Consider the following 16,051-nt stretch of genomic DNA (forward strand, 5'->3'; position numbering starts at 1 on the left):
CCTCTTTGAGGTGCCATTTATTGAAACTCAGCTTCATCTACATAATGTGTGTGTGTGTGTGTGTGTGTGTGTGTGTGTGTGTGTGTGTGTGTTGGGGAGGTTATAGTGTGATACCTGTATGGTCCCTCTTATCCCTCTTGTTTCCCTTTTTCTGGGTCCCTTTTGTTCTTCTTTTACTTCCCCAACTTGTGTGATCTCTTGGTACAATGAAAGTCCTGGGCCAGAGAAGAAACCAAACTTCTTGTCCCAGGATATCAACCACATGTGCTACATTATCTTTAAGCTTCACTTCTCAAATCTGCCAAATAAGATTGTAGGTCTTGCCAAGGACCTAAAAAATAATCCCAGGATTTATTTTTATGCCTTGCCGACATCTACTTTAGTTAGCCCTCAGATACCACCTCTTAGTGAATAAACTGGAGTTAGTAAATTACATCAAAAATGCCATTCCCTCCAGGTCCACTCACCTGGGCCAGTGAAGGGGAAACCCACTGGGCCAATGGGATAGTGACCTGGCTGGTCACTGCTACCGACCATCCACCTGGGGCAGTTCAGGAAGATACTGGTTTTGGTGAGTTCCCCTTTGGGCTCACTAGAGGGCGCCTCTCTCCCAGAGCCTTGTGGCAAGGCAGAGAGAATGGACTTGGCTGCTTCCAGTCCAGGAAGTCCGCTGAAGACTCATATTCCCTAAGTCTGGGAAAGCCATGAAATGTAATGGAAACAATTTAAAAAAAAAAAAAAAAGGAAAAATATTTATTTACAGGTCACTCTGGGAGACTTTTCCCTGGGTGCAGGAGTTGCAGCCCGTCTGAGGCCGCCTGCTTTTCCCCAGTGGCCCCCCCACCCCCACCCCTTCCCTCGCAGTGACTTTCTTTGGACTATCCCGGCCCAGCCCCAGCCGGCATTGCTACCTGGCTTGCAGGGGACCGAGGTGGGGTAGCAGTCTGAGGTTGAGTCCCCCTCAGAGGTTAGTATTGGTCGTTAAGTCCAGGGCTCCAAACTGCTTATGCAGTGGGTTGTTCAGGATGAGAGGCGAGCTCCCTTTCGCCTGGCTACCATAGTCCTTGCCGCTTTGGTCCAAGAAGGTGCGAAGCGCGCTGGGCCAAGAGTAGTGGAGACTCACCACCGCCACTCCCAGCAGGAGGCACAGGATGCCTGCGGCAGCGCAGAAGGAAGGAAACAGGGTAGTCAGGGCTCCAGGCCAGAGTCTGGCCTGCCCCCTCCATCTCCTGGGGGCTACCTCTTGCATTTCCTCCCCCAACACACAGGGCAGGAACACCTCTGATATGGATTACACGACACACAGTTTCATGTGCTAACTGGAGCAAGATACTGAACCCCTCAGAACCCTCTCCCCTCATGTGCAAAACGGGCATAACCACACCTGCCTCTAGGAACTCTTAAGAGGAGATTAGATAATATGTGTGAACTCGTTTTGTCCACTGTAAAGTACACAGCAGTATAAATCCAGTCCCCACCCCAGCCTCCCGGAATCCGCCTCCTCAGTCCTCACCGGTGGCCAGGGTGACCCAAAAGGCGGCGCCATAGTGAGTGGTGAGAGTGGCGGAGCCGAGACGGAGCGGGCAGAGCTGCACGCTGGAGATGGAGGCGAAGGCGAAGATAGAGAAGAGCGTGAAGGCACCGGTGGTCAGGAGCGCCAGGCCCCCGTAGAGCGGAACCGGCATGGAGAGCAGCCCGTTGGAGAGGAGCCAGAAGCAGAAAGCCACCCTGCGGAGGGGACCCACTGCGCTGTGAGCCGGGTTACCCTAGCCTCGCTCCCCCTCCGTCCTCCACCGCAGAAGGAAAGCCGGGACTGTGATGGCGTAGGCACAGGGGAGCCTTACAGGGGAGGGGCCGGCTCGCAGCCTCTGCCTGGTCTCTCTGGGTTCCCAGGTCTGTGCGGAGGACCCCGTGACTTTCTTTCTGACCCGAGAGGTGGAAATTCGCACCTCCAGCAGCTATGTGGGGCTGGCTCACACGCCCCCATCGCGACAGTCCCTCCCTCAGTCACGCGTGCTTCCCTCCAGCGCTCACCACAGCGTGGCCGAGGCATAGTGCCCCGCCAGGCGGTACTGGCGGTAGAGCCCGCAGGGGCTGCTCGGGGTGAACTTCTCGGCCAAGTAGAGAACTGGATCTGGCAGCCCCTTCTCAAGCGCCTCCGAGTACTCCTCGGCATAGTTCTCGCCCAGACGCCAGTTGAAGCGCTCGTTGTAGTCTATGGTCTCGTTCAGCTGCTGCACTGGGGTCCCTGCAGAGGGCGGGCGGGCGGTGGCGTCACGGAGCCGCACGCAGCGGGGGACCCCGCAACTAAGCAAACACGGATAGGAAAGTGGAGGTGTGAGAGTGGTTTGGCAGCGGTTGGGGAAAGCACGGCTCCAAAAGGAAGAAACACTATTTGAGCCTGTGGGGTCCGAGATTTCCTCCAGCTGTCCCTGCCACACTCCCCCAACCATGGAGTCCGACAACCCAGGAATTCACTTTGCCCCAGCCCCCTCACCTGTGAGTGTAATATTAATTCCCTCCAGGCCGACGTGCAGACCAACGTGGGCTCTGACTCGTGCTGCGCTGAAGGCCTTGTAGGATGTGTTGGTGTTCACCCCACCCACTGACCACTGTGCGCTGAAGTGCACGGCTGTGGGGAGAGGCACAGTGTGTGGGGAGGGGTACAGAGAGAATTGGGGAGATGGCATGGGGAGGGTGATGATGGCAGGTAGGGTGCCGTGCAGAGAGATGGGGGGTCTAGGGGTCCAATGTGGCATACATGGTAAAGGTGTGAGAGTGGGCACTAGAAAGCTGAAGAATAGGAAGAGGGAGCAGGACACGAACCCCAAATCTCGATTTTCCCAGGTGCCCTCTGCCCACCTCCATCCTCACCCCAGGTCCTCTCACCACCTGCTGCACCACACACTCACCCACAATTTCTGCGCCTATGAAGAGACTGAGAAGAACTCTCACCAGCCAGAACCAGCGCTGCAGGAATAGGTACCTGGGTCAGGCTTGGTAACTGCCCGGCTAGAGTCCCCAAGACCTCCCTTAACCCCATGCCACCTAGATCTTTAGTGCCTCTGAAACTGTCCCCTCTTGCCCCACACCCTTTTCCCAGTTCCATTCCTGAGGCTTTGAAGCTGAAGTCAGACTTGGGTTTTTTTTGTACAGGTTCCTCTGAGCCATTGCCATTTCTGAAGTTTTCTAGCCATGCACTTCTGAGGCCCCAGTCCCATTTCCCAGTGCACCCTGCAACACGGCTTTCTGTCTGGTGCAGGCCCACCACCTTCACCCACCAGCTATCTGGCTCCTGGCTACTTGAATCACTACTATGGTGAGGCTCAGTGAGTCCAGAAGTGGTAGGCAGGCAGGGGTCATCTACCCCAGGAGAGGGTGGCCCCAGGGTCCTGTCACCAAGTAGACGAGGTGGGAATGCAGCCTCTCAGATATTCCTAGGTGCACCAGTTTCCCAAGGAAACCAACACAGATCAAGACTCAGGGAAGCTAGGAACCCATAGACTTGAAAAACAACTTAGGTTCTAGGAGAAGTGAGGGGGGAGGAGTCCAAGGAAAAGTACCCAGTCTGTTATAACTTCGAATCCTGGGTGGGAGTGTCTGAGCCCTTAGGATGGGAGCACTCATATACATGCATCTCTATGCAGCAGAAACACAGCAGTCTCAGCTGCTGAGACTTTCACACCAGGGAAACACAGCAGTCTCAGCTGCTGGTTTCTGTCCTCTTGGTCTGCCAGTCATTAAGTCATCACCTTAAGGCTGAGACTGGAGTGCAGCCACAGTCTGAGGGAAGGAGACTCCAGCAGCATGTGAAGACTAGAATCAGCCCCAGGATTACTGGACTGGGCACTCACTGTCTGCATCAGCTTCCTGAATGATCTAAGTGGGGTCGGTTTCCAGGTTGTTTTGTACAGGGCCTCAACCTCCCCCAGTTCTTGGAAAGGCATGCCTGCTGCCCCAGACTTCTGTCTGCTCCATCTATGCTCCTCTGGTTCAGTGTTTCAGTCTGACTATCCATGGAGGCACTTGGAACCACATTACCTGTCCTAGGTCTTCCAGAGACCAGCTGCCCAAGGCCCCCAGCCCCTAGCATCTAGCACCCCCTTACCGAGTGGCCACGAATCCCAGGCAAGATGAGCAGGAAGCTGGCAGCCAAGGCCAAGAACACCAGAATGACGATGAGCAGTGGGACGCTGATGCCAGGGGCATGCCGGGGCTGGGGGTAGAAAGGCAGCTCACCATTCCACAGAGTCATGCTGCAACCCGGCCAAGCTGGGTCTGCTGGAGTGGGAATAGCAGGTACCTGGCAGCCGAGCCTGGGTCCCACTTATCTTTATCCGGTCCCCTGCGTTCTTGGACGGGACTCAATGAGATGGTCAAGCCTGAGCTCCTGACTTTTCCCTAAGGAAGTGCAGTGGCCGGCCGGTTGCCTTCAAGTGCTCTGGATTGGCTGGGGCAGGGTTGGGTAGGTGGGAGAGAGGAATTATTTCTCACTGGTTGTAACCAGTTACGTTCAAGGCTCTGCGGATTTGCTCTGTGTTTGGAAGTGGTGTGGGATCTGGACCCCTTTTATAGCAGCCTGAGCAGCTTGCTGGGCGGATGTCAGGGCTTGGCAGCTTGGTGTGATTGGGAAGAGAACTTGCAAATAAGGGGCGGAGGTTGCTATGCAAATGAGAAGAGCCCTGACTCCACAGCAAGAGGGCCAGCCTCCCGCCCAGATGCACACTCTTGGCTCTAGTCTGACCTGAGTGGACACCAGGGCAGCTGGCCTTCGAGGATCCAGAGAAGAGGGTGAGAGTGCCATCGGGGAGGCTGGGATCTTCAGAGCTGGAGGGGAGGAGTGCTGTGTTGGGAAGGTGGAGACAGGGAGGAGAGCAGAGAAGCAAAGATTCCAAGGGAAAAGACTTCTGCCCCAAATGGGGGCCCTAAACCAGAAGTTGGACCGGGTTTTAGGGCATGATCTTCCTATCCCTCCTGTCCTTGCACAGGCACTCACTGCAGAGTATCAACGGCTGCAGGTCAGGGATTCCCAGCAGTTACTGAGCGGTTGGGGATGAGGATTTGAAGCTGGGCGCTGGGCTGGGGAGTAGGGGGGAGCCCTGGAAGGCTGGAGGTGAAGTTCTGCCTGGGACTGATAAACCCCAGAGGACTAGTGCCCGGTGTGTTCCTTTGGTTGGGGTTAGTTCTTCCACCAGGTGGAAAGTGGGGACTAGATGGTGGGCCCCCACTAGAAAGTGGGCACTAGATCAGTGCCTACTAGATGTCCCGACAAGAGCAAGGTGGGATGTGGGTCCTTGGTGATGCTCCTTAAAGCTTTGCTCCAGAAGTGAAAACAGCTGGCACCTCCTCACCCTGTGTGGGCTGTAGACATGAGGGACACTAACTCCTTGTCCCTCACATATCACCTCCCACTTCCCAGGCAGCAGGGTCAGCATGCTCTGCGCAAGGCCAAAGGCGGTGGTGCTCCTGGGAGCTCTACTGACTGCATCCCTGGATCCAGCGGGTAAGTATCCAGTGCCCCTAGCTTAGCGAAGTCGCCCAGTACCTCTTGTGGGTGGAGTACCTCTGCCAGATCGGTCAAATCGCAGCGCAGGTCAGCAGGATGGCAAACTTCCTGGCGCAGCTTCAACGCCGTGCAGTGTCGCCTCTTGGGTAGGGTTGGGGGCACTCAGGGAGCGGGAGAAGCAGGGACAGAGGCCGCTGGGTCCTCCAGTGGTCGCAGGAAGGCTAGCGCTGAGGAACCACTCTGCCTCACAGGCGGCCAGGACTCACCTGCACTGTCCTGGGAAGTGCAGCGCTATGACGGCTGGTTCAACAATCTGAGGCATCACGAGCTCGGCGCAGCTGGTACGTCCTGTGGTCCGGGTAGGGATGAGGGGGAGGATGGCTAGTGGAGGGCCGGCCCTGGGAGATGAGACCTGGACAAGAGGAGAGAGCGCGCAGCCAGCCACCTGGCTGTCTGCCCAGCGAACTCCTAGGCACTCCTGGGCCCAGGAAACCCTGGCGGAAAGGGGTCTAGTCAGTGAGGTAGGCGTAGGGAGAGGTTTGTGTCCTTGTTGGGCACGGAGTGCCCTGACAAAGCCCCGCTCCCTGCTTCCCACAGGCTTCAGACTGCAGCGTCTGGTACCAGCCAATTACGCGGATGGTGTTTATCAGGCTCTGGGGGAGCCGCTGCTGCCCAACCCGCGCCGACTCAGCGACGCCGCCATGCGGGGCACAGCCGGGCAGGCCTCCCGCCGCAACCGCACGGTGCTGGGGGTCTTCTTTGGTGAGAGCAAAGTGGGTGAACACCGGGGTTGACCAGTCACTTGGAGGCTGACCCAACTCCCAGCCATCTCCTCCTCCTCACTAAGCAACACTTCCAGGCGTTCTTTATCTTGGGGGCTTCGGGAATGTCGATTTAGGGATATCTGCTTCCCTCATCACTCTCTTACCCGTTACTCCAAATCCAGGAGGATCACTGGACCTCCATTAAAGCCCTTAGGAGCTGAGTCCCCTGCCACCGCTCTCCTACTCATATGATTGTATCCTCTTTTCTCCGAAAGAGAAAGGGGAAAGCAGGATCTGGTGGGAGATGGGAGTTGGTTTGGGGGAGCCCTTATCTTAATTATTATTTGGATTCTCACGCCAATGTTACGAGGTGCGTGGAGAGTGTATTATGTCCCCACTTGAAAATTAGAAGAAAGACCCGGAGCTGGTGGCAGAGCTTAAACTACAACATGTCTTTTGACTCTTGAGAAACCAAGAGAAACTCCCTGCCCATGGGGAGTGGCGATTCTCAACAGTTTGGCCCCCATTGCGGACAGGCTACCACGTGCTGTCCGACCTGGTGAGCGTGGAGACACCTGGCTGCCCAGCCGAGTTCCTCAACATCCACATCCCGCCCGGGGACCCGGTGTTCGACCCGGACCAGCGCGGGGACGTGGTCCTACCCTTCCAGAGGAGCCGCTGGGACCCCGAGACCGGACAGAGCCCCAGTAACCCCCGGGACCTGGTGAGACGCGGCCGGCGGGGTCGCGGGGGCGGGGCCTGGCAGGGCCGGGCCGGGAGAGGCTCCGCCCCCCCGCTCCCCCCCGCCCCCCCCCCGATGCTGGGCTGGCCCTGGCGCCCCCTTACCCATCTCAGCTACTCCGCCCGCGGCTCACCCTGGGCTCACCCTCCCGGTACCCCCGCAGACCAACGAGGTGACGGGCTGGCTGGACGGCAGCGCCATCTATGGCTCCTCGCACTCCTGGAGCGACGCGCTGCGGAGCTTCTCCGGGGGGCAGCTGGCGTCGGGGCCCGACCCCGCCTTCCCCCGCAACGCGCAAAGCCCCCTGCTCATGTGGACGCCGCCCGACCCCGCCACGGGACAGCGCGGGCCCCGGGGGCTGTATGGTGAGGCCGCGGGGTGGGCTGCGGCGGCCGGGGCGCGCGGCGGGGCGGGCTGGGGGGCGCCGAGGTTGCGCTCCCCGTGGTCACACCGCCGCGCGTCTCTTCCCCTGCGGCCCCACGGCGTCGCGTGCAGCCTTCGGGGCGGAGCGAGGGAACCGCGACCCCTTCCTGCAGGCGCTGGGCCTGCTGTGGTTCCGCTACCACAACGTGTGGGCGCAGCGGCTGGCCCGCGAGCACCCGCGGTGGGGGGACGAGGAGCTGTTTCAGCACGCGCGCAAGAGGGTCATCGCCACCTACCAGGTCAGTCCGCACCCCCTCCCCGCCCCACCCCGCCCCTGCCTGCTGCGCAGGGCCCTCCATCCTCCGACGGGCAGCCCCCGGAAACGCCCTTTTCCAGGAGGACGCTGCTCCCCAGAACTGGGGCTAGCGTCTCGTCTCGGAGTGGACGTGGAGACGATGAGGAGGCAAAGGGATGTGATCCTCGAGCCTTTGCTGTGGTTCCTATGTAGCCGCCCTCCTCTGCCATCCCAGGTTCCTTGTGGGGGCCGGGCCTCCGCACCTGTCCTGTTTGAGTTGCCTCCCTCGTGACTGCCCCTGCCTGACCCTCATCTCCCACCGAAGCCTTCCTTGGGCTCGGATCCCTCCCAGGGCGGCTGCTCCAGCGCTTGCCTCCCTTTTGCCTTCTCCTGTCCCTCAGAACATCGCTCTGTATGAGTGGCTGCCCAGCTTCCTGCAGACAACACCCCCAGAATATACAGGTACAGGAGTTGGGGGGGGGGGGAAACACTTGGACTGCGGGGGTGGGGGTGGGGAAGGGAGGGTCAGGATCCGTGGGAGAAAGAAGACAGGTAGATGCATGTGATGGAAGGGTGTGATAAGGAGCCTATTTCTCTTATTACCCCTGTTGGGCAGGGTACCGTTCTTTCTTGGACCCCAGCATCTCCCCAGAGTTCCTGGCAGCCTCTGAGCAGTTCTTCTCCACCATGGTGCCTCCTGGCGTCTACATGAGGTGAGGGAGGGGCTGGCAGTGGAGGAGGCATAGCACACTGGTAGAGATGAAGAATCAACAGCCTTGGGGGCCTGGGGCCTTTTATACAACTCCACAGTAATGGGGGAAGAGAAGCAGAGTTTGGAACCCTGAAATAGGACCCTGGGATAGGAGTTTCAAACTTAACAACTCCTCCTAATGGCTGAACTTTAGCTGCTGAGAGCAGGACTTGTCCAGCAGTTGGGTTATTCTCTTCACTCCTTTCCTTACCACTCTATGTGGACAAAAAGCAAGCGATACCTTCAATCCACACACATTGCCAAATCTCTGCTGTGTTCAAAGAAGTTCAGCCCTCCGTCCTGGCCAGACCCCTCTGAGTCCCTCACCCCACTCAACCCCATGTCAGCTTTTCCCTGAGCTCTCATCCCATCCTTGATGCCCCATTTCAGAAATGCCAGCTGTCATTTCCAGATGGTCCTGAACCAGGGTCTTGGCAGCTCCCCAGCTCTCAGAGTCTGCAACAGCTACTGGATTCGGGAGGTCAGCCTGGGGTCTGGGTCAGGGGAAGGTGGGTCAGCGTCAGTCGTGACACACAGGCTGGGAAAAACAACCGTTCCAGTTGCTTTTTTAGGTGTTGCCTCTCCAGGTAGTAGGAGATGAAGGGGAGAATGATCAGAAACTTATCTGGTGGGGCGCCCGGGGGGCTCAGTTGGTTAAGTGTCCTACTGTTGATTTCAGCTCAGTTCATGATCTCAGGATTCATGAGTTGGAGCCATTAGGCTCTGTGCTGACAGTGTGGAGCCTGCTTGGGATTCTCTTTCTCCTCCATCTCTCCTTCTCTCTCTGCCCTTCTCTCTCTCTCTCTCTCTCTCTCTCTCTCTCTCTCAATAAATAACTTTGAAAAAAATACTTATAGCTTTGAAAAAAAACACTTAAGAAAATTATCTGGAGACAATAGCTCAGGAGTCTAGGACTGGCCAAGGGCCCTTAGTCCTGAGGTGCTGCAGTGGTTCAGGGTGACAGGGACCAGGCTTTGGGGAGAGGCCCAAGAGCCTACTTTAAATGTGTTGTTGTCTATTTCCAGAACGCCAATCTGAACAGTGCCCAGGCGGTGAATCACCTGCTGCTGGGAATGGCCTCCCAGATTTCAGAGATGGAAGACAGGATAGTGGTTGAAGATCTGAGGGGTAAGCTTGGGAGCTAGATGGGATAAGGGTCCAGAAGCCTGGGAGCCTGGGGACCCCGCTGGGTTAATCAACAATTAGACCTTAGGGTACCTACAATGCAGGAACACAGATACACATGCTGTAAATTGCCACTAGAAGAAAAAAGCTTTTAACTTTTTTTTTTTTTTTGCTTCATTTAGGTTTAATGTTGCATTTACTCTAAATTACCTATGTCTGAGTATGTAGGGGGAGAGGTGACACCACAATCTCTTGGTACTTAGGTTTCCAAAAGTTTTCTCCAGTTCTGTCTTGAGGCCAAGGAGGTAAAGGACAGGGACTTTACTATTTGGTGACTAGAACAGTCTTGAGTCTCAGGGGAAGATTCTTGCCAGAAAAATTTCCCCTGATCGTACATGGTCACATTGACCCTACGTGGAAGCAAGGTTGATATGGACACATGGTCACAATGTTGGGAGTTCTGGGGGTGAGTAGTGCCAACAACCTAATTCAAGACTGCTGAGCAAAGAAGGGTCAGGAGGATTCAGCCTATAGCCTGGTTCTCTCTCCTTCTCAGATTATTGGCCTGGCCCTGGCAAGTTCTCCCGCACAGACTACGTGGCCAGCAGCATCCAACGTGGCCGAGATATGGGGTTGCCCAGCTATACCCAAGCCCTGAAGGCTTTGGGGTTGGAAACCCCAAAGAACTGGAGTGACATCAACCCCAGTGTGGACCCCCAGGTGAGAAACAGTAATGATGGCAATAGCAGCTAAAACTTTTTTGTTTTAAGATCTGTGCACATGTAACTCATTTAATCTACATCAAGAATGTTATAGGGTAGATACTATCATTGTCCTTATTTTACCAATGACATGGTTGGTAAGTCAGTCATAGAGATGGGATTTAAACTCAGTCATCTGATTCCAGAGTATGTTTCTCACCACTACATTGTACCATTCCTACAGGGTGGCCTCAGGGTGATCTCTGTATTGGGTGCCATTGTCCTATTCCTGCAGGATCCTTCCTTATGAAATGGGTGACCTTGAAACTGCTAATTATTAGGGCCAGATAGCCTGGGTGGTGGTGGTCACAGGATATGGCCCAAAGGCACCTAGCAGTGGTTTCACCATCGGCAGGGACACGTGGGTCCTCCCACCTGTCTTGCCACCACCTGAGGGGGATGGCCTAGGAAAAGTAGGCTCCTTCAGGCCTGAGCAGCAAGCCAGGCAGCTGATGGAGTCCTGTGTTTAAGAATGGAGCCACAGTGGCTGCCCTCCCCAACACACATGTGCACACACACGTGCACACACATATTCCTCACCTCCTGTGGTGCCCCAGGTGCTGGAGGCCACAGCTGCCCTGTACAACCATGACCTTTCCCTGCTGGAGCTGCTCCCTGGGGGGTTCTTGGAGAGCCACGGGGACCCAGGGACCCTCTTCAATGCCATCGTCCTCGACCAGTTTGTGCGGCTGCGGGATGGTGACCGCTACTGGTTTGAGAACACCAGGAATGGGTAAGGCCTGCATGAACTTCCGCCTCAGATGCCACTTTGGCTTGGAGCCCCAGGGCCTCTGCCTGTAAGCAGCCCCACGGGCCCTGGATTCCCAGCTGCCCTCACCTCCTCTTTAACCCCTCTGTGTCTCTTTCCTCATCTGACTTCCTGGGCCCAATATTGCTGGAGGCTGGCAGCCCTTTCTCATCCCAACCGTTTGTGGCTTTCTCCAACTTAGGCTGTTCTCCAGAGAGGAAATTGCAGAAATCAGAAACACCACTCTTTGGGACGTCCTAGTGGCTGTTACCAATGTGGACGCCAGTGCCCTGCAGCCCAATGTCTTTATCTGGCATGACGGTGAGTGGCAATCAGAGAAAGGACCAAGGATGGGGTGAGTCACTTGGTGCTGTCCAGGGAACCAGGTGCCAGGCAGCATTTTCTGTGTGCTGCTGGGAAGCCTGCTTTAGGCTGCCTCCCCCAGTAGGTACTGGACTGGTTTGCAGGCTGCACTCTGTGATCAAACTGGGGTAGGTACTGAGAACAGGATATGGAAAGGGACTTTTTGAGGGGAACCAACTCCAGAGAGGTGGGCCTAGTAAGGAGAAGGGTACCTGGTCCTTTACAGGAGAGAGGGGAAGGGTACCTGGCCAACTAATGAGATCCTCAGACTTTAAGGTCTTTTGTGTCCTCTCCCTCAGGTGCACCCTGCCCTCAGCCTCGGCAGCTCACAACTGAAGGCTTGCCCCGCTGTGTGCCCCTGACGGTGATTGACTACTTCGAGGGCAGTGGTCCTGGTTTTGGCATCACCATTGTGGCTCTCTGCTGTCTTCCGTTAGGTGAACTCTTCACACCCTCACCCACTGCTTTCCTCCTGGCTGCCCCCCTGCCCACAGAATGTCCTTGCCCCTCATGACCTGCTGGTCTGTGGGACTAGCTCTTTGCTACAGTCAAAGCCAGGCTCAGGGGACCTTGTGAAGGGAGGAGCAACAGGACCCTCAGTGAGGCTGCAGGCAAGAGGCTCCCCTCCCCACTGGCTCTTTCTGATCCTTTTCAGTGAGTCTGCTTATCTCTGGGGTTGTGGCCCATTTCCGGGGCCGAGAGCGCAAGAGACTACAGAAGAAAGGCAAAGAGAGTGTGAAGAGAGAAGCAGCCAAAGATGGGGTGTCAGGTGAGATGGGGCTGAAGGGAGAGAGGGAAATGGGGCCCAGATAGGGGCCGCTGGGAGAAAAAGCAGGTTGCAGATGTGGGGAGAAAGCCAGGCTTTGGGGGTGTCTGCTCAGACTGGTAGAGTGGAATTGGTTTGAGGTCAGGGGCCTGGGTACCTGTGCTGAACGTCTCTGCCCAATTGTCCCTTCCCCAGCAATGGAGTGGCCAGGCCCCAGGGAGAAGAGCTATCCCATCACCATCCAGCTGCTCCCAGACAGACGTCTACAGGTCCTAGACAGGCGGCTGTCTGTGCTCCGCACCGTCCAGCTGCAGCCCACACAGAAGGTCAACCTCATCCTGTCCAGCAACCGCGGGCGCCACACCCTTCTGCTCAAGATCCCCAAGGAGTATGACCTGGTATGGCCAGCCTGCCTCCCCTACCTGGAATGCTCCTATATCTCCCCTCTCAGAGCGAGGCCTGTTAGTTCACACTCTCCTCAGCTACAGAGCTCCCCTGTGAAGATAATGCTGGGGAGGGGCTCTCCTTTCAGCTGTCTCCACACTCCATGTGACCCTCCCTTTGACCTGCTCGAGCCATTCACCTGGTTCCAGCCTGAATGCATTGGGAGGCAGCTTTTCTCATCTTCCCTCAACTCAAGGTCCTCTGAGTGGGGGCTGAACCAGACCTGGAGCTCCAAGCACTGACATGGGCTTCCTCCCACCTAGGTGCTGCTGTTTAACTCTGAGGAGGACCGGGGCACTTTTGTTCAGCACCTGCAGGGCTTCTGTGTGCAGTGGACTCTGGGCCTTGACATGACTGAGTTGGAAGAGAATGAGCTGTTCAGGAGGGCTGTGACCAAGCAGCAGCGGGCCCGTATCCTGGAGATCTTCTTCAGGAACCTCTTTGCCCAGGTGCCATGAGTGTGTCTTTTGGAGACAGGACCTGGCCCAGGGTTGGGGGGAAGCTGGGCTGGACAGGATCCTGCATGGGGTAAACTAAGTTTCTGGTCTGTGTGCTGGAGAGAGACAGCGTTGATTGAATCCTAGCATTGCCACTCACTAGCTGTGTGACTTTAGGCCAGTCACATCATCTCTGCTCTGTATCTCCACTTCCTCATCTATAAAACAGTGATTAAAATAGGATCCACTGGCATTCCCAGGTATCCCCCATATGGAATATAGAATAAATAAAATAAAATAAAATAAAATAAAATAAAATAAAATAAAATAAAAGTAATAGGATCCATCACCTTGGGTTGTTGTGAGGATTCAGTGATATAGTCTACATCAGTGGTTCTCAAAGTGTGGCCTCTGGACCAGCAGCCGCCACCTAACCTGGGAATTTGTTAAAAATATAAATCCCCAGCAGTCTCCACCAAATCCAGCTAATCAGAAGATTGTTTATCTGGCCAGGCCCCTGCGTCCAGGAGACCAAATCAGGCACATGGTAGCCCTGTCTAAATTGACAAGAGAATAAATATATCCCTAGCCTTTTCCTGCCTGTCCACCACTGTCTACTTCATTTCTGTCCCCAGTATAGGGCCTCTCATTTCGCATTTTGAATCCCAAACTTTGTTCCCTCCCATTTCCACCCCCCACCTATAGACCTAGCACCATTCCTAACATATAAAGCTCCTGGATCTTGAGTCCAGGGAAAAAATGGGCTGGCTGCTAGAGATCTGAGTCACTGCCTCAGAGGCCCAGGTCAGAAGTATATCTAAGGATCAGGAGAGCTACAAGGGCTCACTATTTCTGAATTGGACTTTTGGGAGATGTGAAGGGTCACTGAACTGCATTCAGCCCAGGCCTCACCTTCTTCTCTCCTTCCCTCTGCTACTGCCCGAGTGCAGGTGCTGGACATCGACCAGGCGGATGCAGGCACCCTGCCCCTGGACTCATCACAGAAGGTGCGGGAGGCCCTGACTTGTGAGCTGAGCAGAGCTGAGTTTGCCGAGTCCCTGGGCCTCAAGCCCCAGGACATGTTTGTAGAGTCCATGTTCTCTCTTGCTGACAAAGATGGCAATGGCTACTTGTCCTTCCGGGAGTTTCTGGACATCCTGGTGGTCTTCATGAAAGGTAGGGGGAGAGTGGACCACTTCAGGAACCAGCAGTCTTTCAGCACAGAGGTGACCTGAATCCCTCTTTTTCTTCTCAGGCTCCCCAGAGGACAAGTCCCACCTGATGTTCACCATGTATGACCTTGATGCAAATGGCTTCCTCTCCAAGGATGAATTCTTCACCATGATGCGGTATGGAGTGGGCCCTTCCAGTTCTGAGACTCCCTGATATTTGAAACAAAGTCAAATCAGAGGAGGGTAGGTGAGGAGGTTATGTGGCCATCTATTTTGAAAGCCTGGATACTGCATTCTAGATTCTCAGAGCATCCAGCTTCATAAGTTTATCTGGCCAGGCCCCTGCCTCCAGGAGGGTCTATTATCTGCACTGTCTACACGAGCTAGAAAATTCTCCCTCTCTAGTTAAAAACAAACAAACAAACAAACAAACAAACAAACAACAACCACCAAGTCAGTATGACCAATAGCAAAAGTCTAGTATCCCTTTTGGATGCCTTTGGATCTTTGTAAACTCTTCTACACCATACCTAACACTGGTGCTTTGCGCCGTGAATTAATGGATGGAAGATTAATGACCTTGGTCACTTTTCCTGTATTAATCACTAGGAAATGCAGAAGAAACATGGAAAGTTCCTCTGTATTCCAACCCTTCTTTCTTCTTGCTTCTTAAGTTATTTTTGGTTGTGGTGTGCTGACAAAGACCAGCTTTGAGTGCATAGACTTCTTATTCCTAAAGACACTGTTCTGGTAACAGTGAAAGTCCCCTTCAGCTCCATAAGGACAGGGTTCTTACTTCTCTTTTGTTTCTCACTGAATCCACCTCTTCTGCACTGTGATTGGCACATAGCAGGTATTCAATACATACTTAACGAATCAGATGGAATAAATGAGCAAATGAATAAACCAAATGCATAAAAGAGTGCAGAGTCTTTTACCTTTTCTACCTTAAGCCTTTCCATTTCTTTCTGCATTCCCTCTAACTTCCACATCCCTCTTCCATCCCAGACACCACAACTGGACATGGGCTTCTAAAAGGCTCTGGTGAAGCTGATTTCAGTCTATCCCTCACTGGGTGTGCTATTGCAGGCCCAGACCTGGGTGAGGCTCTAGGGATGTCGGAGAGGGTCCCTGTCCACCAGGGCCAAGCATCCACTTTCTCTTCCTATGTTCAGTTGTAGATCTTGCCCAGTCTCACTTGGATGATGTGTTTTTTAATGGTCTTGCTGTGCCAGACACACACAGGTCTTTTTTTCTGTTGGATTCACACAAACATGCATGGTTGGCTTGTTTTTATCCCAAAGGACAACCTAAGAAGAGTATGGCCACTCTGGGTGCTATGAGATTGGGTGTGGAAACAATCCTGCCTGTGTCCTGGGGTGTTGGCACAAGGAAGCAGCAGCCATTGTAGCTACATCTCCTCCCCCAGCATCCAGGCTTCTGTGCCCCCACTGGACTGTGAAAGGGGGAGGCCAGTGGCAGCGTGGGATGCATTAACACAAGAGAGTGGGCAGAGACCCTGCCACACAAGAAGCCCATGGTCATCTGGACATGTCCCTACACTAAATGGACATTGATCCCACCTTTCAATGCCCCCTTGTTTGAGGGCTGCTTTCTCTAATTGGTCAAGGTCACTTTCAATTTCAAACCTGTGGCCACCCCACCCAGCTTAACGTCAACTACAGGCTGGATGAACACCTTCTCAATGCCATTTCCCGGGTCACTGGTAACCACATTAGATAATCTGGGGCCCGCCCCACCGTGCACCTGCCTGAACCTGACCTTGCCAGATGACAGACTGGTGTATCTCTCCT

The 16,051-nt window shown here is 54.9% G+C and overlaps 2 protein-coding genes across 3 annotated transcripts in view; one reads left to right on the forward strand and one right to left on the reverse strand.

The window, feature by feature from the left end:
• Nucleotides 1–39: 39 nt before the first annotated feature.
• Nucleotides 40–6,136, reverse strand: DUOXA2 (dual oxidase maturation factor 2). 2 transcript variants are annotated; one of them, XM_003987204.6, is made up of 6 exons: nt 4,109–6,136; nt 2,913–2,970; nt 2,498–2,632; nt 2,035–2,248; nt 1,514–1,728; nt 40–1,155 (listed from the first exon to the last, which is right to left on the reverse strand). In XM_003987204.6, exons 1-6 carry the CDS (start codon nt 4,253–4,255, stop codon nt 962–964), a joined length of 963 nt encoding a protein of 320 aa, XP_003987253.1. In that variant the 5' UTR covers nt 4,256–6,136; the 3' UTR covers nt 40–961. The 2 variants fall into 2 exon arrangements, with proteins under 2 accessions (XP_003987253.1, XP_006932627.1); XM_006932565.5 differs by lacking the exon at nt 2,498–2,632.
• The window catches only part of DUOX2 (dual oxidase 2), a 19,956-nt gene continuing 8,608 nt past the window's right edge, over nt 4,704–16,051 (forward strand). The window contains exons 1-20 of the mRNA XM_023255425.2: nt 4,704–4,791; nt 5,420–5,503; nt 5,758–5,847; nt 6,104–6,268; nt 6,807–6,994; nt 7,176–7,377; nt 7,508–7,674; nt 8,072–8,132; nt 8,287–8,383; nt 8,812–8,902; nt 9,447–9,549; nt 10,103–10,266; nt 10,865–11,040; nt 11,258–11,376; nt 11,718–11,855; nt 12,074–12,187; nt 12,380–12,582; nt 12,892–13,077; nt 14,016–14,241; nt 14,321–14,414. Of these exons, the coding sequence (XP_023111193.2) occupies nt 5,434–5,503; nt 5,758–5,847; nt 6,104–6,268; nt 6,807–6,994; nt 7,176–7,377; nt 7,508–7,674; nt 8,072–8,132; nt 8,287–8,383; nt 8,812–8,902; nt 9,447–9,549; nt 10,103–10,266; nt 10,865–11,040; nt 11,258–11,376; nt 11,718–11,855; nt 12,074–12,187; nt 12,380–12,582; nt 12,892–13,077; nt 14,016–14,241; nt 14,321–14,414 (2,654 nt within the window). The 5' untranslated portion in view covers nt 4,704–4,791; nt 5,420–5,433. The remainder of the gene's footprint in view (nt 4,792–5,419; nt 5,504–5,757; nt 5,848–6,103; nt 6,269–6,806; nt 6,995–7,175; nt 7,378–7,507; nt 7,675–8,071; nt 8,133–8,286; nt 8,384–8,811; nt 8,903–9,446; nt 9,550–10,102; nt 10,267–10,864; nt 11,041–11,257; nt 11,377–11,717; nt 11,856–12,073; nt 12,188–12,379; nt 12,583–12,891; nt 13,078–14,015; nt 14,242–14,320; nt 14,415–16,051) is intronic.

The sequence above is a fragment of the Felis catus genome, chromosome B3 (genome assembly GCF_018350175.1).
Source record: "Felis catus isolate Fca126 chromosome B3, F.catus_Fca126_mat1.0, whole genome shotgun sequence".
Lineage (NCBI taxonomy): Eukaryota > Metazoa > Chordata > Mammalia > Carnivora > Felidae > Felis > Felis catus.

Excerpts from the sequence above, each read along its gene's own strand:
- DUOXA2 (XM_003987204.6), bottom strand. The coding sequence starts at position 4,255 with ATGACTCTGTGGAATGGTGAGCTGCCTTTCTACCCCCAGCCCCGGCAT. Across the intron at positions 2,971-4,108 it reads CTGGGATTCGTGGCCACTCG|CGCTGGTTCTGGCTGGTGAG; the intron begins GTAAGGGGGTGC and ends CTATTCCTGCAG. Across the intron at positions 2,249-2,497 it reads AATTAATATTACACTCACAG|GGACCCCAGTGCAGCAGCTG; the intron begins GTGAGGGGGCTG and ends CGCCCTCTGCAG.